General features: G+C 42.8%; 1 protein-coding gene and 3 pseudogenes across 1 annotated transcript; 3 read left to right on the forward strand and 1 right to left on the reverse strand.

The window, feature by feature from the left end:
* LOC111955551 (4-galactosyl-N-acetylglucosaminide 3-alpha-L-fucosyltransferase 9-like) overlaps nt 1-16313 on the forward strand; it is a 30800-nt pseudogene extending 14487 nt beyond the window's left edge.
* LOC139023349 (DEP domain-containing protein 4-like) lies at nt 2624-5109 on the reverse strand. Its single transcript, XM_070436338.1, is given in 7 exon segments — nt 2624-2799; nt 3534-3731; nt 3962-4100; nt 4200-4349; nt 4351-4579; nt 4581-4635; nt 5034-5109. Coding segments are annotated over 7 exon segments (1023 nt in total).
* Nucleotides 16314-18911: 2598 nt separating the features above from the next.
* LOC111981550 (4-galactosyl-N-acetylglucosaminide 3-alpha-L-fucosyltransferase 9-like) lies at nt 18912-23445 on the forward strand (annotated as a pseudogene).
* Nucleotides 23446-26500: 3055 nt separating this feature from the next.
* On the forward strand, nt 26501-27463 carry LOC111955560 (4-galactosyl-N-acetylglucosaminide 3-alpha-L-fucosyltransferase 9-like; annotated as a pseudogene).
* Nucleotides 27464-27944: the final 481 nt, after the last annotated feature.

A 27944-nucleotide genomic window follows, 5' to 3' on the forward strand; every position in this document is an offset into this window, starting at 1 on the left:
TGTTTCACCAACATTACACATTCCCCTCTGTGTCGATATTCAACAAAATTCAAAATTTTCCCTGACAGGCCATCAACACGGAAAGCCAGAAGAATGCTCTCATTCACAGAAATAAACCCTTAGCCACACTGGGTAAGTGCAATCTCTACCTTGTAAATAGGAACACAAACAATTTGCTACTGTCATACCAACTAACATACTATGGCCCTAACAAACTAGTGCAAATTGCATTCCTGAAGCCGGAGCATAGAAGAAACACTGAAAAAGACAAAGCCTGGATAAAAGTAACATCACCTAAAAGATACACTAACTAAACCTAGCTAAATTTCATCCCATGTAAAGCCAACACCAGTCCTGATAATCACCTGGCAAAAACTTACTGTATATCCGTCTATGGAACAAAACAATTGCCAGCACTTGAAAATGTCTGGCATAACGAAAAGAAAAACAAAACGCAGCTTGTTTAAGGCGGCACAAGATCCCTACTTTGCCCAATTCAACCAAGTCCCCTAGGCCACACCCCTCTATGCAGTAGCCCTTGGTAGACCAGGCGGCATGTCAGCCAGGATCGCTTTGATCGTTACAGATAATAAATACACTATGTAGATCAAAACTGCCACTCTGACATGTTTAGAATAAGGAATCACATCGGCTCATCTTCAACTCTGTTGTGAACGGGTCAAAAAAGAACATTTAGCAACCCTGAACAGGCCCTGGAATGACCTTACCCTCTGTTTGGTAATGAACACTGTATACCTGGAATGCTTATAACTAATCCAATCCGTCCAAATCATACACAATTGACATCGCGCAGGAGGTAAGGTTTGATTTTGGATTGGGTCTACCCCACTTCATTTTACATCCACTTTCCCCCCACTAGAATAGGAGGAGAAACGAAGTGCTGAGGAAGACTATGGACCTTGGGGCTTCTGGGGAACTCCTTGACCAGCCTCCTCCTCCTTGACAGACAGGGCCTTGAACTCAGATGAAGTCCCTGATCAGCGCTTTAGGCATCTCCAGGGTATATCCCATACTGGCTGCAGCAACACCTGATGGCAGAATGGAAACACTGCAACACAGGATTGAGGAGAAGGGGGTCATACAGCGGGTCGTATTTATTAGGGAATGCATCACGGAAAAATGTGCTTCTCATTGGTAGTCCTGCCGTTTCAGTCGGTTATTTCATTTCGTGCCTAGTGAACACGACATGATGGTTGTTTATTTCATTACTGAAGATTAGGGATGGAACTCATATTTTATGTAGTACTGTTATTATAATAGCATAAGCACAAAAGGGCAATACTAGATCACCAAGCTCCTAAAATGAGGTAGTCAAGTGGGGCTGAATGTACTCAAGTTGGATTGAAGAACAATTCAACTCGCTAATTGTCGGATCTCCTTCCTTGCTGCAGAGATGGCCAGCGTTCTCCTCACAACAAGCCATCAACATCAGAGATTGGGGGGTCTATTTCCAGTAAATGAGACAGAGGAAGGAGAATTGAGATAAAAAGCTCATTTACTTTCACATAAACAAATGATGATACAAACTTGCTGCATTTAGATGTATCAGGCAATGTCAGAAATACGCCAAACCATTGAAACTACCGTTGGGAGTACGCCGCACCTACCGATAAATGTAGTTACAGATTTACACTCAACCTTCAGAATAGGAAGTGCAAGTATTAAGTCTTTCAGATGCCTGACTTTACAAAAGGCACGGTGCCCCAAATCCTGATTTTAAAGCCTCCCTCTGAAGCTACTATTTCCGTATCAACAATGCAGCCTACACTTGTTTATTTTGGTTATCGGAGGACTGTCAGAAGGAGGCCAGGAAAGAGGATCAGGGATTTCATGTGACCTTACCTTTAAAGAGCTGAGTGTGGTTGTCCATCAGAACAGAGCAGCCCTCTTCGCTCTGGGTTACGAATAGCTCTTTAGGTCTGCACCGACGGCCCTTCAGAAACATCCTGCTGACCAGGGCCCTTTGTCTGTCTGGACATATTGAGTGTCCGCACACAGTGGACCACCAGTGAAACCACTACTGGCTGAAGCAAAAACCTACACCGACAGCCGCCATCGCCAGGGTATGATTGGCCCACCACCTGATGTATATAGTATTTATTATTGGGCCCTGACCCATTATTTGAAGAAACAATTGCGTTTTTCAAATGGTGGAGGTGTGAAGTGAGAGACGCATTACCTGTTTGGTCATACGGCCATGCATCCACGGAAGGCTGCTGCGGCATGCAAGGCCAGGAGCCTCACCCCTACAGCTCATCTCTCCAGCAGCTGCCAGACACAAGGATGGCATCCTAACAGCATCACCACCATTCCACAGAATCTAGCAGAAGCACCACTCCAAACACAGGAAACGGAAAAATAAGAGGGTGGGAGTGTTTTGTCAACAAGAGACACAGACAACAACAGGACTATAACATTAGATGAAAAAACACATATATCAACAGCTGAACACACAAACAGCCACCATAATTCCTTCAACCAGCCATCTTACCCAGGCAGGTTCCGAGTATGGCCGTGAATGGATGTTCCAATAGGTAGGCTAAACAAACAAGGGTGCACCGGCAATACGCAAGCAGCGGGGACCTCTCCTCGGCTCTCGCGGTCATGACTGGCCATTGGGGTCAAACAGCCAGTTTTCTTTGCCGCTCGAAGCCTCGCCTGCCCCCCTCGTGTGTGATCTGCCCTGCTGGCAGGTGCTTACCGCGCCGCCAAACACGATCAGCCTGCATCCAGGAAGGAGCTCCAGGCAGTCAGCGGCAGGGCACAACGCAGCCCCATTGGTCCGTACTGCCGAGCCGTACAGTTGTCAGCTAGGGAGATTGGACGCCAATCGTCAGTGCCTTCTTGTTAAGTCAAAAAGCGTTTAAATATAATTTAAGTGGGAGGTTGTTAATGTTTTGACCAAGGGTTGGAAACCAAATTTTAAAAATGTGTTCCGATACCAAGGGTTCTCGACCAGAAAAAGTTCTAACCGGCTTCATATAGTTCCTTTTCATTAGTTGAGAACAATCAAACAGTTTTACAAACAAATAGCTCATTCATTTACTCAAAACACATTAACATTGATAGAGAAGCTTTTCTATAGCGTAAGCTAGTTCTTTACTGTGCATCTGGTCAGTATATCCAGTCGCATCTCACACCTGCCACTAATTACCGGTGTGGGGGGAGAAAGAGAGAGACAAGCTTGGCTTGAAGCGCTGAACATCATGACATGAACTGGAATGTGTTTAGGCTATTACTAGCATTATAACTTCATACCAAATTATATACTAGATATTAAGAATATTTTTGGAACAAAAAAAACATTATTAACCCATTCTAAAGATTTGAAAATAATGTTTCTGTTCCGGAACACAAGATCACTTTCATTCCCAGTTCAGTTTCCGTTTCTCAAATTACTTTTTCAGTGTTCTGTTCCATAAACCGGTTCCAATCCCTGGTTTTGACCAACAAAATAATGCTTACAATTCCTAGTATCTTTTCCATTAAATCATATGGCGGCTGGTTAGGTACTAACTCAGGAAGGTTGAGGGTCTGGGGCAGCTCACGGTCCAGGCAGGTGTTGGAGATGACCAGGTCCTGGTGGTGGCTCTGCAGCAGCTGCAGGGCGGCAGCCTGGGGGTGGGGCTGGGCCCCCCGGGTCGGAGTCGCCAGGATGCAGTCCAGCACGGGTAGCTCCACCGTCTGCTGCTTCCACACCTCCTCCACCACTGAGGACAGAGGAGAAGGGAGAGAGGGAGGAGAGAGGTGGGTAGAATGACAAGCAAGAGTGGGAAATAAAAAAATAAGGGAGAAAAAGGGAGGACGAGACAAAGGGAGGGGGGAAAGAGGGATACAAAGAATGGAAAAGAAAGAGGAAAAAATAAAAAGTACATTAACTTTTCCAATATAGTAATTTCCAACATGGCCAGGTGGAGACAGCCAGGCTTTGTCATCTCACCTGTCTTTGAAAGGAAGATGGTGGTGGGGACTTTGGTAATGGCCTTAGGGAGGGAGGGCTGCAGGTTGATGGACTTCAGCAGCCTCTCTACCCTCCGGTCTGAGGGGCCCAGCGCCAGGGGGTTGGAGATGGTCCTCAGCTCACTCAAGTCTGCAGAGAGAGAGCAGTGATGATGTAGTGAGGTATAGTAAAACCGTGTGAGAAAGAAAAAGAAAGAATGTGTGTGCATGTTTGTGACTCAGACAAACCTAGAGCCTTTCTTCCTCTTCCCCACTAAGTCCTCGGGGGCCATGTTCTCTGTGTCCCCATCCTTCCCAGCCTTCCTGGCTGAGCCGGGCAGCGAGCTGCAGTCCTGGAAACGGTAGAGGCTGCAGCCCGTGTCCTCGAAAAGTGGCCTCCTTGTCCTGGCGGAACAGCTTGGTCCCCACCGCCTCAAACACCTTGGCCTCCATGAGCGCCTGGCAGAGCCTGGCGGCCTTGAGACGTGACACCTCGCTGGCACAGAAGAAGACGTTCTGCATCAGGTAGCTGAGCACAGCGTCTACAGCATCCGAGCCCGTTAAACATTCTGGGTGGACACGCAGGAGGCGCCGCCGTCGTCGCACCTCCACCTGTCTACAGTGCCTGGATGATGTTGTGCCACAGCTGTGTAGCGTGGAAGTGCCCAGAGAATCCTATGTGATGAAATAGTCAGGTAGTAGACTCAGACATATTTCATCAACAGTATGGCGACTGCMTGCAAAATAAATAAAACAACATCATAGAGTTAAAATCTGCCAAGACAGCTGTTGGCTCCTGTCAGGTCAGATTTTTGAGGGGGGTTGTTAATTTTTGTGGGATGTCGCCACGCCGTGTGTGATGACGTCACCTTCCTGAATCTATTTAGTTAGCTAACGTTACCCTTCACTCCAATATTAATAACAAGTCTCTAGTATGGTTGTTTAACTTCAGTATACTCAGTTGTGTAAAATATAAGGTTTGTTGCCATAAGCCATAAAACATGACATGTAGCTAGCTAAATTGAAAGCTTGTTACGGTTTATAACCTAAGGATTTTCATGTCAATTTCTCACCTGGTTGAACATTTTCACGAAGGCTCCGTGTTTGACTGTTCAAACGTCTAAACCTCGGAGTTAAATCACCCGCCATCGTGACAAAGGATGTGACGTAGCTTCTTCTTCGATGAGGTTTAACGGCGGTTAAACCTCATAAATGTTGCATTACCGCCACCAACTAGACAAGGGTATAAATCCCTTATACTTTGAGTGGTTAAAGGGGAAAAATACATTTAAAAAACAAACCCTGCCATCTAACCCTACACATTAAAAACCCACCACCTTATTCAAACCTATCTAGTCCTACCTCAGGCCAATGGCCTGGGAGGATGGGACACCACCACTCAAAACACCCTGTAACTGGTCAAATCTCGTACACCTAAATACCTCTCTGTAGCTGTCACCACAACCTCTTTTTTCTGTGACTTACGCTCCATCGATGAGCGCTAAAAAGCCAGTCTTACTGAAGCATATATTACTCAATGACCTATCCCTCTGTGATGGCACAGATCTACTACTCACACAAATCCTCTCAGAATGCCCCCCCCCCCCCCCCTTGACCCATCTTCCTCAACACTACTCTAACCCTGGTAACCTCAACCTGCCTCTCATCAGACACTTCTGATCCCCAGCCCCATAGGCACCCATACAATTAGCACAGACCACTTCTTTCCCCAATACAACACATTACTTTGTTTTATGTCCTTCTGCATACTTCTCACACCTAGGAACCTCACACCTATGCACTGCTGCCACATGCCCATAAGCTTGACACATGTAACAACGTAATGGATTCGGCACCAAAGCTCGTACGGGATAATTGAAATTTCCTAACATCACTTTGTCAGGCAAATACTTAACATCAAAACTCAAAAGAACAGACAATGACTCTTCTGTTTTACCATTCACACCACCATGTTTGCATCACACCAAACGACAAGCATCACAAACACCGGGAATCTTTCCCTTCAGCTGGTCCACTTTCACATTTACTGCTACCCCAGTAGTCACTCCTTTCAATGGTGCCCTTTTCTTGAGAGCAAAACAAGTCACAGCTCTCGTCCCTATTAGCGTGAAGCGCCCGCTCCCTCTGACCGGCAGAAACAAACAATTATCACAAGACCACTTCGGGTTACCTTCACCGATTCCACTGCACCCAACTTTGTTTTCACCCACCCTGAAACCACATATGGATCAGCAAAAAGGCAGGGGTCCACTTTCTCAAAAAATGGCACTCCTACCGTCAGACTAATCTTTATCCTGACCATCGGTGCAAACTCCGAGAAYTTCATTGCACATGCCACCTCCGATAATTCTCCCTTATTCACTTCCATTTCACACCCGAATTGATCACGCCACACCTCGCCACAACCACCAAACGGTACCAAACGTACTTCAATGGTTGTTAAAGAACGGTGCGCACCATTTTGGGAAAATGTGTCATACATTACAAACCATCACGCAACGTAGCAACTGTTGAGGCGAACTGAACACACCCCAGGTTATTAGACAACATAAAATGCAGACATGTCTTTTCACCTGACCCGGTCCCCTCTCTGAAAGGTAGGTATTAGGGATTTTGATAAGGCATTTCACTCAGTCACTCACTGATCTCTACACATGGATGGTATATGGAGACCGTGTGATACAATTCTTCATCTTCTCCTGCCTGGCATTGTGGATACCAAGGTAAGTTTGATAACTTGGGCATCTAATAGTGCAGCCTTAGCCTGGTCTATTATATTTTAATATTATAATCTAAAATGCTATACAGTGTGATTTGGAAAAAGTGCACTAGTTCATTGCCATGCATAGTTATCCACCATTTTACTTCTTCAGTGTGGTTTATTGGCGGTCGGCATCCATCATTATGGTGCATTACCGACACCTACTGTACTGGAGTGTGGGCCAGAGACCGGGAGAAACTAAATCCTACCTGCCAGCCATGTTGCTCTTAAAAAAATATAAAATATTTGAGTTTATATATAATGACGTTCTACTCAATATACTCTTTAAACTAATTTCCTGTATCCCCTTCTCCCTCATACTAGAGCTCAGCCTCTCTCTTTCCCTTTGATATTGCCCACTGTGTAGCAATATATGCTCCACGGTCTCTGTTTCCTGGCAATAATCACACTTTCCTGTTGGAAGCTTTCCCATCATATTTAAGGTCTTTTTCAACTGGCTGTGTCCCACCCTTAATCTTGTAAAAATAGCCTCCTCTCTTTGATCCCTTCCTGCCGGCCTCCCCGACTCCTTTGTACTTTAAATAATTGCCTGCCCTTAGTATCTCGATTCCACTGCTCCTGCCATCTCTGCACCATCACTGTCCATATCAGGCTTTTTGCCTCTGCCTTGCTCATTGAAACTACAACCTCAACATCCCCACTACTAAGTGCTTGTTTAGCCAACTGCCTCGTTGCCCTCCACATGGGCTGGGACCCAAGTAAATCTTATCTGTATACTAATTTGTCTAATCCTGCAATGGGTTTGTAGCACCTCATAAAGCAGGTCTTGTCTGCTACGTGAGCTAAAGGACTCGAGATTCATCAACTCTGCACATGAATCAGAGCAAATAACTACTCTGTCTGGCTTGACTTCCTCCACCCACTGCAAGACCAACAGTATGGCCATCAGCTCYGCCGTATATACAGCCAGATGATCTGTAMTACRTKTCCTGACTGCCACCCCACATTCCTGCACTACAAATGCTGACCCAGTACGTCCTGTCCTTGGATCTTTTGAACCATCTGTGTAAATGGCTACAAAATCCTGAAACACAGTATCCAGACGTCTCTTAAACATAATGTCTTTCTGTAGTCTCCCCAACACTTCTAGATCAACTACTGGAGGCGGGAGTAGCCATGGTGAATTTACAGGAATAGCTACCGTTGGGATAAACTCCCTTCCATACAGTCCCATCTCCTTCGCCTGGGTATTGCCCACCCACCCAAAGCTTGTGTTCTGTCTTCACTCATGTTCCCAGCATGCCTGTAAAATCCCTTTCGCAGGATGAGACACCATGTCCCTGTAAGTTGATCCAATAATTAATTGCCAGCTGCTGTCTCCTAATCTGCAATGGCATATCCCCCCCAGCTCCACCTGTAGTTCAGACACTGGGGAGGTCCGAAACACCCCACTACATATTCTGAGTCCTTGCCCCTGTACGATATAGCCTTTGCAATGAGGTCCGGCCTGCTGAACCATACGCTACACTGCCATAGTCTATTACAGATCGGATCAACACAACATGCATGGTCCTCAATGAGGAACGCCCAGCCCCCACTCCTTCCCCGTCAGACAGCGCATCACATTTAGCACCTTCTTACACATTTCCACCACTCTCTCCAAGTTTCTCCTGTCACGATCGTCGTATGAGTGAGACCAAGGCGCAGCGTGGTATGCATACATTCTCTTTTAATGAATGAAACACTTAACAAAAACAACAAAATCAACGGACGAAACGTGAAGCTATAGCAAGTGCAGACAGGCAACTAAACATAGACAAGATCCCACACCAGAAAGTGGGAAAAAAGGGCTGCCTAAATATGATCTCCAATCAGAGACAACGATAAACAGCTGTCTCTGATTGGGAACCATATCAGGCCAACATAGACATACAAAAACCCCTAGACCTACAAAAACCCTGGACATACAAAAACCCTAGACATACAAAAAATGTGAGTACCCACCCTAGTCACACCCTGACCTAACCAAAATATACAGAAAACAGAGATATCTAAGGTCAGGGCGTGACATCTCCTAATATAACCTCAAGCATACCTCATCTCCCACCTTCCTCCTGGTAAAGAACACCGAGTTCTCTACAGAGAACCTGAATCCCCACATTAATGCCATCACTCTACCTCATCAATTGCTTCCTGTACCTTCCTGACTATGTATGGCACATTTCTTCCATAAGGCCCCATCATCTGCAAATAACAACCTCCCAATATCTGTCCTTACCTGAGAGTAAACATAATTGATCATGATTGAGAACAACAGAGGACCAATCACGCTCCCCTGTGGTGTACCGTTATCCACCAKGTAGCTGCCTGAGAGACTTCCCCACCCTCACCTGGAYAAACCATCCAAACAGGAAATATTTTATCCAGTTGTACGTTCTTCCTCCTACCCCCATAATATCAAGCTTGATTAACAACCCCTCCTTCCAAATCATATCATACGCCTTCTCCACATCAAACAAAGACAGCTACAACTGTCTCCTTGTTCACCTGAGCCTTCCTGACCTCTGCTTCTAAGAGGAGCACTGRGTCCATAGTTCCCCTACCCTTCCTGAACCCWCTCTGATGTGGCGATACTAGCCCCCTGCTCTCCAGGAAGAAAGTTAGCCTCTTCGTAATCTTACATACATGTGATGTTAAAGCTATTGGCCGATAGCTTGTTGACCTCATTGTGTCCTTCCCTGGCTTGTTTACACTACTGCCTCCTTCCAGCTGCCTGGTAGTTTCCCCTCCTCCCACACTCTGTTGTATAACACCGACACCTTATCCAGTGCCTCATCACAAAGATGGGCCAACATAGCATAGCACACCTCATCTTTCCCAGGTGAAGTTAACCCAGCCTTATATATTGCCTTATCTATTGCCCTTTTCACCTCTGCCATGGTAAATGGTGCATTCAACGCATCATTTACATCCTCCCTCCTATCCAGCACTCCAGGATGCTCTTCTCTCGTTCTCTCTCCCTCTCCTCTGACAAATTTGCAGAGCTATGCACTTCGACAAATACTTTGGCCATCATCTTTGCCTTCTCATCTGTTACTGCCACATCCTTCCCACTCGTCCATACTGGATAATCCCACTCACTCATCCTCTTAATCATCTCCCACACTTCTCCCACGGGTGTCGCCCTTCCAATGGTGTCACAGAACCGACGCCAACATGACGGATAGTTCTCCTCACCAGGGCCTGCTTATACTGAATCAGATGTTGGAAGTTATGAGTCCTTTTCAGTACTCTAAATGCCCTGTTCCAACTCCTCACCATTGCCCCACAATCCTCCGTCCACCATGGCACTGATTTCCTCCTCCCTGAACTCTTTGGTATAGCCTCAGTAGCTGCCCCCACTAACACTTCTCACCCAGTTATTCATACTATCCACTTCCTCTCATATCCACCTGAGCCATCACCTGTTCACTCAGCTCCTGAAACTGAGCCCACCTTGCCCTTCCAAACACCCACCTGCCTACTCCATCCACTGACACCTCCTCCTCCCTCTGGCCTACTGTGCATACTATGGGGTATAGATCACTCCCTACTGTCAACTCCTCCCACTCACAGATTCCCGCCATCACACTAGGCAGACTCTTTCCCTGTGGCTACATCAATTCTGGCCCCTCGGCCATCATACATTATACTTTTCCCCTCTGTGCCATGTCCTTACAGAACACCAACAAGCTCCCGTCTCTTAACACTTTAGCATGGACAACTTCCCCAATCAACTCTTTTATCACAGCAGTCAACCTTATCGGACTCATTGCCCCAACTTCCCCTTCCTCCCTAAACTTCAGAATCACTTTAATGCGCCTCCTCACCTCCATGCTCCCCTCGACTTATCTTGCCCTTCCTCGGCACTCTCTACCTCTGAACTGCTGCTAGCGTTGGAAGCTATGTTGCTCTCCTCAAACATCCTTTTCTGCCTCCTCTCTGCCTCCATAGACCTTTCTCTCCCCTTCAAACCATTACTCCCTTTATCTCCCTCTTCATTTCTCTTTCTTACTCCTAAATGTATTTGTACCACTATGCTCCATGCTTGCTTCACTTTCGTCTCCATCACTATCTACCATCTTTGACCCAGTGCCGAACCACCGCCACAACGAGAACAGTTTGATTGTTTGTTGATCAACAGCTTCCAGCCTCTCCCTCACTTCTGTCAACCTAGGTCCTCGGACCCCTTGACCCTTTTTACTTGCCGTAGTTAGGCTATAGCGCAGACAGAGGGGCCTCCACCATTTTAGGTGTGCCTGACCTTAATGGTTTGCTACCAAGTTGATTGCTCAGGTTGCAGCCAGGTGTGGTGAGTTAGATAATTGGCCTGCTGCTCACCCATGCATTCAGCCTCCCTAATTACTATAAGTAGAAACTCTAATCATGTTCTATTTGATGCTGCTCTGTCTTTTAAACTAACGTGTACTTTACTAAATATGGTCATTTAAACTAATAAATGTGATTAACTTAAATAATGTTTTCCACAGTATTACCTGGTCTAATTAACAAAGTAAAGTTCAGCTAATTAAATGTACATTCTCATTGGTTAATCATTACGGGTGGCGTTTAGAAGCAAAAGTAGAAGTTGTTATAGACCCCCCTAGGCCCCCAGTTGTGCCCTGGACACCATATGTGAATTGATCGCCCCCCATCTATCTTCAGAGTTCGTACTGTTAGGTGACCTAAACTGGGACATGCTTAACACCCCGGCCATCCTACAATCTAAACTAGATGCCCTCAATCTCACACAAATCATCAAGGAACCTACCAGGTACAACCATAAATCCGCAACCATGGGCACCCTCTTAGATATCATCCTGACCAATCTGCACTCTAAATACACCTCTGCTGTCTTCAACCAGGATCTCAGCGATCACTGCCTGCGTGCGCACTGGGTCCGCGGTCAAACGACCACCCCTCATCACTGTCAAACGCTCCCTAAAACACCTCAGCGAGCAGGCCTTTCTAATCGACCTGGCCCGCGTATCCTGGAAGGATATTGACCTCATCCCGTCAGTAGAGGATGCCTGGTTGCTCTTCAAAAGTGCTTTCCTCTCCATCTTAAATGAGCATGCCCCGTTCAAAAAATGTAGAACTAAGAACAGATATAGCCCTTGGTTCACCCCAGACTTGACTGCCATTGACCAGCACAAAAACATCCTGTGGCGTTCTGCATTAGCATTGAATAGCCCCCTTGATATGCAACTTTTCATAAACCAATATACTCAGTCAGTTAGGAAAGCTAAGGCTATCTTTTTCAAACAGAAATTTGCTTCTTGTAGCACTAATTCCAAAAAGTTTTGGGACACTGTAAAGTCCATGGAGAATAAGAGCACCTCCTCCCAGCTGCCCACTGCCCTGAGGATAGGAAACACTGTCACCACCGATAAATCTACGATAATCGATCATTTCAATAAGCATTTTTCCACGGCTGGCCACGCTTTCCAACTGGCTACCCCTACCCTGGCCAACATCTCAGCACCCCCTGAAGCAACTTGCCCAAAACCCCCTGCTTCTCCTTCACCCAAATCCAGACAGCTGATGTTCTGAAAGAACTGCAAAATCTGGATCCCTTCAAATCAGCTGGGCTAGACAATCTGGACCCTCTCTTTCTAAAATTATCCGCCGGAATTGTTGCCACCCCTATTACTAGCCTATTCAACCTCTCTTTCATATCGTCTGAGATCCCCAAAGATTGGAAAGCTGCCGCGGTCATCCCCCTCTTCAAAGGGGGAGACACTGTAGACTCAAACTGTTATAGACCTATATCCATCCTGCCCTGTCATTCTAAAATCTTCGAAAGCCAAGTTAATAAAACAGATCACCAACCATTTCGAATCCCACCGTACATTCTCCACTATGCAATCTGGTTTCCGAGCTGGTCATGAGTGCACCTCAGCCACGCTCAAGGTCCTAAACGATATCATAACCGCCATCAATAAAAGACAGTACTGTGCAGCCGTCTTCATCGACCTGGCCAAGGCTTCCGACTCTGTCAATCATAGCATTCTTATCGGCAGACTCAATAGCCTTGGCTTCTCAAATGACTACCTCGCCTGGTTCACCAACTACTTCTCAGATAGAGTTCAGTGTGTCAAATCGGAGCGCCTGTTGTCCGGACCTCTGGCAGTCTCTATGGGGGTGCCACAGGGTTCAGTTCTCGGGCCGACTCTTTTCTCTGTATATATATCAATGATGTCACTCTTGTTGCTGGTGATTCTCTGATCCGCATCTACGCAGACGACGTCATTCTGTATACATCTGGCCCTTCTTTGGACACTGTGTTAACCAACCTCCAGACGAGCTTCAATGCCATACAACACTCCTTCCGTGGCCTCCAACTGCTTTTAAATGCTAGTAAAACTAAGTGCATGCTCTTCAACCGATTGCTGCCCGTACCCTCCTGCCCGACTAGCATCACTACTCTGGACGGTTCGGACCTAGAATATGTGGACGACTACAAATACCTAGGTGTCTGGTTAGACTGTAAACTCTCCTTACAGACTCACATTAAGCATCTTCAATCCAAAATTAAATCTAGAATCGGCTTCCTATTTCGCAACAAAGCCTCCTTCACTCATGTCGCCAAACATACCTTAGTAAAACTGACTATCCTACCGATCCTTGACTTCGGTGATGTCATTTACAAAATAGCCCCCAACACTCTACTCAGACTACATCCAGTTTGCTATCACAGTGCCATTCGTTTTGTCACCAAAGCCCCATATACTACCCACCACTGCGACCTGTATGCTCTCATTGGCTGGCCCTCACTACATATCCGTCGCCAAACCCACTGGCTCCAGGTCATCTATCAGTCTTAGGTAAAGCCCCGCCTTATCTCAGCTCACTGGTCACCATAGCAACACCCACCCGTAGTACGCGCCCCAGCAGGTATATTGCACTGGTCACCCCCAAATCCAATACTTCSTTTGGCCGCTTTTCCTTCCAGTTCTCTGCTGCCAATGACTGGAACGAATTGCAAAAATCTCTAAAGCTGGAGTCTTATATCTCCCTCTCTAACTTTAAGCATCAGCTGTCTGAGCAGCTTACCGATCACTGTACCTGTACACAGCCAATCTGTAAATAGCACACCCGACTACCTCATCCCCATATTATTACTTAACCTCTTGCTCTTTTGCACCCCAGTATCTCTACTTGCACATCATCATCTGCACATCTATCACTCCAGTATTAATGCTGAATTCTAATTATTTTCACCTCTAGTGCTTATTTATTGCYTACCTCCCTACTCTTCTACATTTGCACACACTGTACATAGATTTTTCAATTTTTCTTCTCTTTTATTGTTATTGACTGTACGTTTATGTGTAACTCTGTGTTGTTGTTTTTGTCGCACTGCTTTGCTTTATCTTAGCCAGGTCGCAGTTGTAAATGAGAACTTGTTCTCAACTGGCCTACCTGGTTAAATAAAGGTCAAATAAAAAAAGTGCTGTACTTTTCCTCAGCTCAGGTTAGATTTTTTTCTCTCACCACCCTGTACAGTAGGTGGAGACAATGCACCTTTTGAGTGTAGTCTGCCAACAAACCTTGAAGAAGCAGCAGCAGCAGCAGCTCGGGGTTGACACTTGCTCCATGTAACAGTTTGTTTTTTTGTGTCCTGTTTGTTCAGGCAGTTCTTGCGAGCTGTCCCGATGGACTCTCTTTAGTCCCCGTAGGAGTAATGCTTGATATAGATTTGATGTGATAACGTGGTTTTGTATTGTCTAAGACCTTGTTGTTCCTTGTATGAGATATTGCTGAACCTATACTTGCCGTATTCACAGGATAACACAAGTGGACTTTATTCAAAAAGATGGGGGGGAATGAAAAGTATTGCCTTTCATTTATTTGAAAATATATACACAGACAATGTTATAAGTATTTACAAAAAATGTAACCAGAAACTGGAACAATCCAGACTTATCACACACAGTTACTCCCAACAATGCCCTCAGGCCAATCTACAAATGTACAATGTACTGTTTACGTAGCTCTACGTATTGTGCACATGGTTTGCTGTGCTGGGGTATTCAACTCTTACCCTGCGAAGTCCAGAGCCTGCTGCTTTTCTGTTCTACTTGATAAGTAATTGCACCCACCTGGTGTCCCAGGTCTAAATCAGTCCCTGAATAGAAGGGAACAATGAAAGAGTGCAGTGGAACTGGCTTCAAGGTCCAGAGTTGCGTTTGAGGGTTGTAGTGTACGTCATCATATAGGACAACCAGAGAGTCCACATCAGGGGTGTCAAACTCATTCCACGGAGGGCCAAGTGTCTGCGGGTTTTTGGTTTTTCCTTTCAATTAAGACCGAGACAACCAGGTGAGGGGAATTCCTTACTAATTAGTGACCTTWATTAATCAATGAAGTACAAGGGAGGAGCGAAAACCTACAGACACTCGACCTTCTGTGGAATGAGGTTGAAACATGGTCAACATGAATGCTGAATTAATCAACAGCACTGAATGTTGGTATGTTTCACTAGTGATGCATTTTGCATTCCTTGTGTATTTTGTTCCCTGGATTCCATGGTGTATTGTCATTTTATAAGATGGCTATTGTTGATATTCTAGAGTGGTTTTGATTGGTCTCTTTTCTCTTTCAAAGGGTCAAGGTATGTCCACTCCGGCTTCCCAGGGTGTTCTACGGCCTGTTCTGATGATGACATTCTTACTGGGCTTATCCTTCATGTACTACAAACCCCAGATCAAGTTCCTTTCATGCCCTATCAACCAGGCATCCCATGCGGGAAAGGCTCGCTGTCCTCCTTACACTCAAGTACGTAGGGCAAGGAACCAGATTGTGAACCAAACACACCATGCCCAGCCAACCATTCAGGATGAATATCATTTTGATTTGGCCACTTGATCACCCATTTGACATAGACTCTTGTGCCTACTTTAACATCAAAGGCTGTCACCTAACAGTGGATAAAACCTTTACAGCAAGGCACACGGTGTCATATTCCACCATAGAGACATCCATGGAGACCTGAAGAACATGCCCCAAGAGCAACGCCAGTGTCCCAGAAATGGGTCTGGTGGAATGGAGAATCACCGGCTAACCAAAAACAGGATCCTGGTGTTGACTACTTGTTCAATTTGACTGCGAGTTATGGACTGGATTCTGATATCAAGGTTCCATATTTGTCGCTTGTCGAGGTACAAGTGAGGATAAAATCTTTGAGCTGCCCAAGAAGGACAAATTAGTCTGCTGGGTAGTGAGCAACTGGAACCCAAACTACAAGAGGGTACAGGTGTTCAACGAGCTCAGTAGGCATGTCAAAGTAGAGGCCTATGGGAGACATTTTAGTAGATACCTAGAAAACGAAGACTAAAAGACATTGTCCAGCTGTAAATTCTACCTGGCATTTGAAAACTCCATCTACAAAGACTATGCTACAGAGAAGCTGTTCAACGCTATGAAGTTGGGAGCAGTGCCCGTTGTTCTAGGTCCATCCAGGGACAACTACGAGCAATTTATCCCAAGGGACTTCTTCATCCATGTGGATGATCCCTCTACAGAGGAGCTGAAAAGAAGCTTCTCTTTCTCGAAAAGACAGAGGTAATAACAGGGGTAATAACAACAGGGGTAATACAACAGGGGTAATAACTTACAGTACAACAAATAATAGAAGAATAACACACACTACATGAAAGGTACTGTACAAGACCAAAGAATTTAAAGTCGTATTGATGCTGACACAAAACTGTTGATGGCTCTATTTGTCAGGTAAATAACCTGTTGATGATGTTGATGCAAATCCAACAATTGAATTGCTCCCTCTTGTATTATATACAGTGTCTCTGACAGCTTTCAACGATAATAAAAATTATTACAAATCATTAGAGAGAATAAACTATGCTCCAAGTTCACTTTTTGAATGTGCAGTTAGGTCTAAATAACTATGATAAAAGTACACTCATACTTTGATAAACTTCCTGACCGCATTAGACAACCAGGTGAAGAGAAAACATAAATATCAGCCACACCTTTTTACCTAACCTGTCGTCTCCGAGAGTAGCTTGGCACAAGGCGTTTTGAGGCGTCACTCAGTCACTCACTGATCTCTACACCTGGATGGTATACGTAGACAGTGTGATACAATACTTTATCTTCTCCTGGCATTGTGGATACCAAGGTAAGTTTGATAACTTGGCTCGCAGGAGGAACTATTCATTATAATAGAAGTAATGACAATGTTTTGACTGGTTATGTATATAAGATGACTTTGCCATATTATGATATAGTATAATAAGTGACCAGAGATATTTTTTGTGACAAGGCTAAGGAATAGGTAGTTAATGAGGCATGAGTCCTAGTTAATGATTGATAGGATTTGATATGAGTTTTATGTGATAACATGGTTGAATAGGTTGGGCTTGTCCAAGGGATTGTTGGTTATTGTCTGAGACATATTGCTGAAAGTGCACTTGGCGTATTCACAGGGTTGCACAAGTGTACTTTGTTCAAAAGGAGGAGTGATGTTATAAAAAATTATTAAACTGGAAAATACTCTTCTGGAACATTCCAGACGGATCACTAGTGATGCATTTTACATTCTTTGTTCCCTGGTGTAATGTCATATAAGATAGTTAACCTGCTTGCTGAAATTAATATGTCACCAGCTCTAGCGCTTGACGCTAGAAAATCCTGGCCTCCTTGGACCCCCCTTCGGCCTTCCTTTGAAAGTCAACATATAAACAGTCTAATGAATACATTTAATATATCCTATCATTTTATTGTGTTTATGGAGGTCTTAGGTAACATTAGAATATGAAAGAAAATGTATATGAAAGAACAAAATAGCATGTTCATTGTTTGTAGCTGCAGGCTATATGAACAAATGAAAAAACACTAAAACCCCACAATTCAAGTGTTAATTGATTTCAAATAAACACTGTCACAAGAGATATTAATTTGTTAAGGACAGGTCTTAAGAGAGCATCATGAATTTAAGAGAAAGCATTTCAAAAGAACAGAATGGCATATTTTCTATTTATATATATTACTGTACTTTGAGTGTTGAGTTCATGTGGAGAGGCATGGATGGGATCACTGTTATTCAGAGTTGTTGGCTAAAATGCAGAAGGCACATTTTGGTTGAGTCATTCTGTTCTAGGTATCCCTCTTTCCCTTTAATTTTGCTAAAAAGTATATCTCAAATATATAGTATCTCAAAAGGTCATTTTTAAGAGTTGTGTGGCAAGGATAAGTGATTTGGAACGGCATAATCTGCTCTTTCTGATACTATATAGACATCAAAACGTCTTACCTGCTTGTAATTTGTTGGAGAATTTAAAAAAAGTAACTTTTTGGCACACCGTTTACCTGCCCTGTGTCAATTCCAAGCTGCAGCTGTTCATTAGATTCTTCATTTACAATTTAACAATTGATCATATTCTCACCCATCAGACTATTGTCAATTGAATCTTGTCTTTAGGATAACCATATTATTATATTGTGGGAAACTAGTTTTGATATACATAGTTTAGTGTGAGGACAGACGCTGGGAGGCGAGAAGCAAGTACAGGGAGTGAAGATGTAATGGATAAACGGACATGAAAAAAAAACAAGATCAACGTCTGGACGGGGAACAAAACAACATTAATGTAGACATGGTGAAGAAACTGAGGAAGTGACAGATATAGGGGAGGCAATCAATAAGGTAGCGCTGATGTGCGTAACGATGGTAATAGGTGTGCGTAATGATGGGCATCTGGTAAGACATTTAAATTCTAGATGCTACATCAGGCTATCCTAACTTCAAACTGTCTAAACCTTTACAATTTTAACCTTAACAATATGAATTAGCATGCATAAAACTTCCTTGATTTAATGCCAACCTATCTATAAGAAACACAATGGAAGACATTTCAAATGTGACATTTTAAAAACTTTATGAGAGACCAACCCAACTTTCACATGCTGCGGCTATATAATACATTCAATCAATCTTTCTATCTAACTACTTTTTCAGCTATAACCAGTCACTACCATTATTATAATGTATTTCACATCCATGGTTTTGATTGGTCTCTTTTCTCTTTCAAAGGGTCAAGGTATGTCCACTCCGGCTTCTCAGGGGGTTCTACGGCCTGTTCTGATTGGCTGTTTTTTTATGGCATGCTTCGTGGGAATATTCTTCATTTACTACAAACCCAGATCAAGTTCCTTTCATGCCCTACTGACCAGGCATCCCACGAGTGGAAGGCTGGTTGTTCTCCTTGCCCCTAAGTAAGTATGGCAGGGAACCACACAGGGCAAAAAACACACCATGCCCAGACAGCCATTCAGGCCGATGATGACGGAGACACAGACACTATCATTTTGATCTGGATGTGGCCATTTGGTCACGCCTTTGACATAGACTCTTGTGCCTACTTTAACATCAAAGGCTGTCACCTAACAGTGGATAAAAACCTTTACAGCAAGGCACACGGTGTCAATTTCCACCATAGAGACATCCATGGAGACCTGAAGAACATGCCCCAAGAGCAACGTCCATGGTTCCAGAAATGGGTGTGGTGGAATGGAGAATCACCGGCTAACACAAACAGGATTCCTGGTGTGACTACTTGTTCAATTTGACTGCGAGTTATCGACTGGATTCTGATATCAAGTGTTCCATATGGGTCACTTTTGAGGTAACCAGTGAGGATAAAATCTTTGAGCTGACCAGAAGGACAAATTAGTCTGCTGGATAGTGAGCAACTGGAACCCAAACTACAAAGGAGGTTACAGGTTTCAACGAGCTCAGTAGGCATGTCAAAGTAGAGGCCTATGGGAGACATTTTAGTAGATACCTAGAAAACGAAGACTACTCAAAGACATGTTCCAGCTGTAAATTCTACCTGGCATTTGAAAACTCCATCTACAAAGACTATGCTACAGAGAAGCTGTTCAACGCTATGAAGTTGGGAGCAGTGCCCGTTGTTCTAGGTCCATCCAGGGACAACTACGAGCAATTTATCCCAAGGGACTTTTCATCCATGTGGATGATTTCTCCTCTACAGAGGAGCTGGCAAAGAAGCTTCTCTTTCTCGGCCAGAACGAGGAAGAATACATGAGGTACTTCACCTGGCGAAGGAACTTTAAAGTTCAACAAGGTATTTTGGACTTGAGCACGCCTGTCGCTCATGTGATTCATTAGAAGAAATAAAGGATACAAAACTTTCCATAATCTAAATAAATGGTTTTGGGGCTAAGTGACCCATTTGTTGTGGTTGACAATGTGGCTGTGTGAAGAGTATTGTATGCTGGACAACCAGGGGTGGAATAGTTTAGTTTCGTTCCACCAATTTGGTACCATTTGAGAAGTGTAACGGTATAAAACTGAGCATGTTTTTTCTTTTCACCACAAAACACTAGAAAATTTCCAAGAAGAGCAGAACCAGTTCACCTACTTTTACACGATGATTTGACTAATAATGTTCAAAGCTTCTTTTAAGAAAAATATTTAATCAGGAATAGTTTTTCACCATATTAAAACGAGTGTTCAGTTCACGTAACAAGGTAGAGCTTAAAATTAGGGATAAATGAATCACTAATCACAAATGTAACTCTTCAGATGCAATGCAACAAAATAACTAAGGCTTTAAAATGATGGGGAAAACTTGGAGAAATGTTGGGGTTAAGAGGGTTTAAATCTCCCTAGAAATCTGAGTGCACGGAGGGACATGTCAAAATGCTAMATTTTAGCACTTTAAGTCTTTATTTATATAAAAAAATCTGTTATTGAATTCTCCATGTGGTCTATATTAAAGGGCACTTCATTTAATATAACAGGGTTTTAAAATGCAATACTGGTGCACAATTTCTACTTAAAATATTGAAGGGATGGACAAGACACTCTTTCTTGAAATGAAACAACCCTTTAGAATATTAGGAGCCCTAGTAGCTGTTGCACATGCAACAGCCACTCTTTCTGGGGTGCACACAAACCATACAATACACGACAGAGAAAAGAGGGGGGAACGTGTAATATGACTTGTTACCTAATAATGTAAAATGTTACCCACATTAACATCACGTAATGTTTTTTTTTAATAAACCTTCATTTAACTAGGCAAGTCAGTTAAGAACAAATTCTTATTTACAATGACGGCCAATGAAAATAGTTGTAAGACCTTCAAGATATGTCATGTACGGAATACTGTCTGATTATTAAAAACCAAGGTCTGGAATTAATGTGCATTGAGTATTGTAGAATGCTTGTAAAAACATATACATTTTACTGAGTTACAGTGAATATAAGGAAATCAGTCAATTTGAAAAAAGACCCTAATCTATGGATTTCATATGACTGGGAATACAGATACCTTTAAAAAAAAAACGGTAGGGGCGTGGATCAGGCAACTAGTCAGTGTCTGGTGTGACCACCATTTGCCTCACGTAGCACGACACATCTACTTCGCATAGAGTTGATCAGGCTGTTGATTGTTGCCTGTGGAATGTCGTCCCACTCCTTCAATGGCTTCGCGAAGTTGCTGGATATTGGCGAGAACTGGAACACGTCGATCCAGAGCATCTCAAACATGCTCAAAGGGTGACATGTCTGAGTATGCAGGCCAWGGAAGAACCGAGACATTTTCAGCTTCCAGGAATTGTGTACAGATCGTTGCAACATGATGCCATGCATTATCATGCTGAAACATGAGCTGATGGGGGGGGGGTGAATGGCACAACAATGGGCCTCAGGATCTCGTGCCGGTACCTCTGTGTATTAAAATTGCCATTGATAAAATGCAACTGTGTTGTCTGTAGCTTATGCCTGCCCATAACATAACCTCACCTCCACCATGGGGCACTCTGTTCACAACGTTGACATCAKCAAACTTTTTGGGATCTTTTATTTCAGCTCATAAAACATGTGACCAACACTTTACATGTAGCATTTATATTTTTGTAAACAAACAATTTAATCAATTTTAGAATAAGGCGGTAACGTTAAAAWWTTTTGGAAAAAGTCAAGGGGTCTGAATACTTTCAGAATTCACTGTAGATCATTGTCAAGGTCAAGACCACAGCTATAGGCTAAAGAATATCTCAATCTGGCTATGAGCCTCGCCCCCATGAGCTTTTTTGTTCTGTGAGAACAAATTGCAACACATCAGACCACAGACAGATACTGAATGCAGACAGATACATTCTGACAGGAAGAAGGGCCACAACCACAAGACAATGAAAACTTCACACAGGATTCCTATAGGCTTGGCATTTGTTGTATAAAAGGCTGGCAGATTAATTATTTAATAATTCTTTGATATTGAATGTTTTATTTTGAAAAGCTTTAGTTGAAAAGTAAAGTGTACCTGTTCATTCATTTGAAATGCAATTGAATACAGGTCCACAAATCATTTTGCTTTCAGTGATGAGTCATGATTCACTTGACCACATCTACCTAGTTCCTGTAGCAGCATTGCTAGACTAGTCTAGCCCACAAACTTACATTGTTTCTGCTAGACTAAACCAGAAGTAGAATGTTACCAAAAATGTGGGAAACATTTGTTGACCTACTGCTTATCGACCTACTGCTTATCGACCTACTGCTTATCGACCTACTGCTTATCGACCTACTGCTTATCAACCTACTGCTTGACTGTCCAACACACATTCCCTCAACACTCACTCATTGTCACTCGAAGAGCTTTTTTTAAGGTAGAGAAAATGACTAATTTCATTATGGTGATAGACTAATTATATTAAATATTGGGTTATCAAATGTAGTAAATTACAGTAGAGGTGTTGTTCTTGTTATGTTCAGTTTCAGTGTTGGTTTTATAACATACTTGGTGGAACTAGTTTAGAGAATAAGAGACTAACCCACTGAGCACAGACGTCAATTCAACATCTATTCCACGTTAAAACAACATCATTGAAATGACGTGGAAACAATGTTGATTTAACCAGTGTGCTCAGTGGGAATGCTCTTTTGTTACACATAATCTCACAATTACATTTTTAAAAATCCAAAGTTATTTAAAATACTTAATTCTTATCATGTAATGTTTTGTATTTTTGATCTTCTAAAATCAGGTTATCTTAGTGGGCATAACCATGGATGAGTCAGACAAATTGAAACAGGTAAGGTCACTTGGGAATAAAAATAATAAAATACTTTTCTTCTTCTTGTTATATCAGGTTAAGATCTCATCAAACCAGTTTTAACCACAGGGGTATGACCATGGAGTTGATGGTGTGTCTAGCTTTGGGCAGGTTCACAATCCAATGTAAAATTTGCATAGGTTGTTTTTCAAATGGAAAGTGAACTAGAAAGTTACTTCGATATGTCCATACAACTGGCATAGAAATGATATACAACTCAAAACAATGAACTTGGAATACAACAGGGGTAATAACTTACAGTACAACAAATAATAGMAGAATAACACACACTACATGAAAGGTACAGTACAAGACCAAAGAATTTAAAGTCGTATTGATGCTGGCACAAAACTGTTGATTTGTCAGGTAAAATAACCTGTTAATGGTGTTGATGCAAATCCAACAATTGAATTGCTCCCTCTTGTATTATATACAGTGTCTCTGACAGCTTTCAACGATAATAAAAAAGTATTAGAAAACTACTATAAACTATGCTCCAAGTTCACTTTTTGAATGTGCAGTTAGGTCTAAATAACTATGATAAAAGTACACTCATACTTTGATAAACTTCCTGACCCATTAGACAACCAGGTGAAGAGAAAACATAAATATCAGCCACACCTTTTTACCTAACCTGTCGTCTCCGAGAGTAGCTTGGCACAAGGCGTTTTGAGGCGTCACTCAGTCACTCCATGATCTCTACACCTGGATGGTATACGTAGACAGTGTGATACCATACTTTATCTTCTCCTGGCATTGTGGATACCAAGGTAAGTTTGATAACTTGGCTCGCAGGAGGAACTATTCATATAATAGAATAATGACAATGTTTTGACTGGTTATGTATATAAGATGACTTTGCCATATTATGACATAGTATAATAAGTGACCAGAGATATTTTGTGACAAGGCTAAGGAACAGGTAGTTAATGAGGCATGAGTCCTAGTTAATGATTGGTAGGATTGATATGAGTTTTATGTGATAACATGGTTGAATAGTTGGCTTGTCCAAGGGATTGTTTGTTATTGTCTGAGACATATTGCTGAAAGTGCACTTGGCGTATTCACAGGGTTGCACAAGTGTACTTTTTCAAAAGGAGGGATGATGTTATAAAAAATTATTAAACTGGAAAATACTCTTCTGGAACATTCAGACGGATCACTAGTGATGCATTTTACATTCTTTGTCCTGTAACGACTCCCACCGAAGGTTGCTTCCCTTCCTGTTCGGTGGCGCTCGGCGGTCGTCGTCACCGGCCTACTAGCTGCTACTGACTTTCCTCCCCTCCCTTTTGTTGAGTAGTGACACCTGTTTGTGGTTAGGGTGATTTGTGGGCTTTATTACCAGCACCCCGGCCTGCTGGGTGTGCGGATTGTTGTGTGTACAGTTTGACATTCTTGTGTGTCAGGGTACGTGTACGTTGGTTTGTGATTTTCGTGTTTCTCACTTTGTTTGTGGTGGAGCATTACTTTTGGAGTAGCGTCGTGTTTTCACCCGTGTGGGAATTAAATTTGGAACGCTACTCTGAACTCTCTGTCCTGCGTTTGACTCCTTTCATCCACTACACCCCGGCCTTTACAGTTCCCTGGTGTAATGTCATATAAGATAGTTAACGTGCTTGCTGAAATTAATATGTCACCAGCTCTAGCGCTTAACGCTAGAAATCCTGGCCTCCTTGGACCCCCTTCGGCCTTCATTTGAAAGTCAACATTATAACAGTCTAATGAATACATTTAATATATCCTATCATTTTATTGTGTTTATGGAGGTCTTAGGTAACATAAAATATGAAAGAAAATGTATATGAAAAGACACAATAGCATGTTAATTTGTTTGTAGCTGCAGGCTATATGAACAAATGAAAAAACACTAAAACCCCACAATTCAAGTGTTAATTGATTTCAAATAAACACTGTCACAAAGATAATTAATTTGTTAAGGACAGGTCTTAAGGAGCATCATGAATTTAAGAGAAAGCATTTCAAAATAACAGAATGGCATATTTTCTATTTATATATATTACTGTACTTTGAGTGTTGAGTTCATGGGAGAGCATGGATGGGATCACTGTTATTCAGAGTTGTTGGCTAAAATGCAGAAGGCACATTTTGGTTGAGTCATTCTGTTCTAGGTATCCCTCTTTCCCTTTAATTTTGCTAAAAAGTTATATCTCAAATACGTATATAGTATCTCAAAAGGTCATTTTTAAGAGTTGTGTGCAAGGATAAGTGATTTGGAACGCCTAATCTGCTCTTTCTGATACTATTAGACATCAAAACATCTTACCTGCTTGTAATTTGTTGGAGAATTTGAAAAAGGAACTTTTTGGCACACCGTTTACCTGCCTCTGTGTCAATTCCAAGCTGCAGCTGTTCATTAGATTCTTCATTTACAATTTAACAATTGATTATATTCTACCCATCAGACTATTGTCAATTGAATCTTGTCTTTAGGATAACCATATTATTATATGTGGGAAACTAGTTTTGATATACATAGTTTAGTGTGAGGACAGACGCTGGAGACGAGAAGCAAGTACAGGGAGTGAAGATGTATGGATAAACGGACATGAAAAAAAAACCAAGATCAACGTCTGGACGGGGAACAAAACAACATTAATGCAACATGGTGAAGAAACTTAGGAATTGACAGATAGGGGAGGCAATCAATAAGGTAGCGCTGATGTGCGTAACGATGGTAACAGGTGTGCGTAATGATGGGCATCTGGCACCCCAAGCTCAGAGAGGGGAGTGGGGCCATCATCAGCTGCGCATGCTGACTGCCAAGGAATGACCTGCAGTTTGAGGGGCAGGGGAAAAAATGACGTCCTCTTAAAACTGCTTTAATTGATAACACAAATTATTTTTGTCACATTAAGATTCTGACAACGACAGTGTGTTATATAGACTTATTAGGAAAAGTTAAGGACGGGGGGGACATTAAAAAGTTTCTGTTTTGAGTCAACATGACGCTTTTGGCTCTCCTAGTGTTAAACCGCTTGAGCTATCAACACTAACTCATCTTTGGAATATGCAGATTCCCTGTCAGCAGGTTACTTGAGAAAATATTTTTGATACTATTTATACTTTTTGTACTACAGCCATATTTGCATAAAACGCAATGCATAAAATGGCCATAAACTTCAATGGTAAGACATTTAAATTCTAGATGCTACATCAGGCTATCCTAACTTCAAACTGTCTATAACCTTTACAATTTTAACCTTAACAATATGAATTAGCATGCATAAAGCTTCCTTGATTTTATGCCAACTATCTATAAGAACACAATGGAAGACATTTCAAATGTGACATTTTAAAAACTTTATAGAGACACCAACCCAACTTTCACATGCTGCGGCTATATAATACATTCAATCAATCTTTCTATCTAACTACTTTTTCAGCTATAACCAGTCACTACCATTATTATAATGTATTTCACATCCATAAATACTTTCTAGTGGTTGTTGATATTCTAGAGGGGTTTGATTGGTCTCTTTTCTCTTTCAAAGGGTCAAGGTATGTCCACTCCGGGTTCTCAGGGGTTCTACGGCCTGTTCTGATTGGCTGTTTTTTATGGCATGCTTCGGGGAATATTCTTCATTTACTACAAAACCTGATCAAGTTTTTTTCATGCCCTACTGACCAGGCATCCCACGAGGGGAAGGCTGGTTGTTCTCCTTGCCCTCAAGTAAGTATGCAGGGAACCACACAGGGCAAAAAACACACCATGCCCAGACAGCCATTCAGGCCGATGATGACGGAGACACAGACACTATCATTTTGATTTGGATGTGGCCATTTGGTCACGCTTTGACATAGACTCTTGTGCCTACTTTAACATCAAAGGCTGTCACCTAACAGTGGATAAAAACCTTTACAGCAAGGCACACGGTGTCATATTCCACCATAGAGACATCCATGGAGACCTGAAGAACATGCCCAAGAGCAACGTCCATGGTTCCAGAAATGGGTGTGGTGGAATGGAGAATCACCGGCTAACACAAACAGGATCCCTGGTGTTGACTACTTGTTCAATTTGACTGCGAGTTATCGACTGGATTCGATATCAAGGTTCCATATGGGTCGCTTGTCGAGGTAACCAGTGAGGATAAAATCTTTGAGCTGCCCAAGAAGGACAAATTAGTCTGCTGGGTAGTGAGCAACTGGAACCCAAACTACAAGAGGGTACAGGTGTTCAACGAGCTCAGTAGGCATGTCAAAGTGAGAGGCTATGGGAGACATTTTAGTAGATACCTAGAAAACGAAGACTACTCAAAGACGCTGTCCAGCTGTAAATTCTATCTGGCATTTGAAAACTCCATCTACAAAGACTATGCTACAGAGAAAGTTCAACGCTATGAAGTTGGGAGCAGTGCCCGTTGGTCTAGGTCCATCCAGGGACAACTACGAGCATTTATCCCAAGGGACTCTTTCATCCATGTGGATGATTTCCCCTCTACAGAGGAGCTGGCAAAGAAGCTTCTCTTTGTCGACCAGAATGAGAAGAATACATGAGGTACTTCACCTGGCGAAAGAACTTTAAAGTTCAACAAGGGTATTTTGGACTTGAGCACGCCTGTCGCTCATGTGATTACATTCGAAGAAATAAAGTATACAAAAGTTTTAATAATCTAAATAAATGGTTTTGGGGCTAAGTGGACTAATTTGTAGTGGGACATTTCCATGTAAAATGACCCATAAGCGCCAACCTGTGAAGGTCAATCAATACAATGCATTATAATGCCCTTTTTACATCTGCAGTTGTCACAAAGTGCTTATAAAGAAACTGAGCCTAAAACCCCAAAGAGCAAGCAATATAGAAGCACGCTGGCTAGGAAAAACTCCCTAGAAAGGCTGGAACCTAGGAAGAAACCTAGAGAGGAACCTGGCTTTGGTTGTGGCGGGTGGAGATTATAAGAGTACATTGGCATTAAGGCCAGATCGTTCTTCTAGATATTCAAACATTTATAGGCGACCAGTAGGGTCAAATAATAATTATAGTGGTTATAGATGTCCAGGACAATGTAGCACAACCGGTGAATGGGTCAGGGTTCCATAGCCGCAGACAGAACAGCAGAAAGTGGAT

The sequence above is a fragment of the Salvelinus sp. IW2-2015 genome, linkage group LG3, assembly GCF_002910315.2.
Source record: "Salvelinus sp. IW2-2015 linkage group LG3, ASM291031v2, whole genome shotgun sequence".
NCBI classification, from domain to species: Eukaryota; Metazoa; Chordata; class Actinopteri; order Salmoniformes; family Salmonidae; genus Salvelinus; species Salvelinus sp. IW2-2015.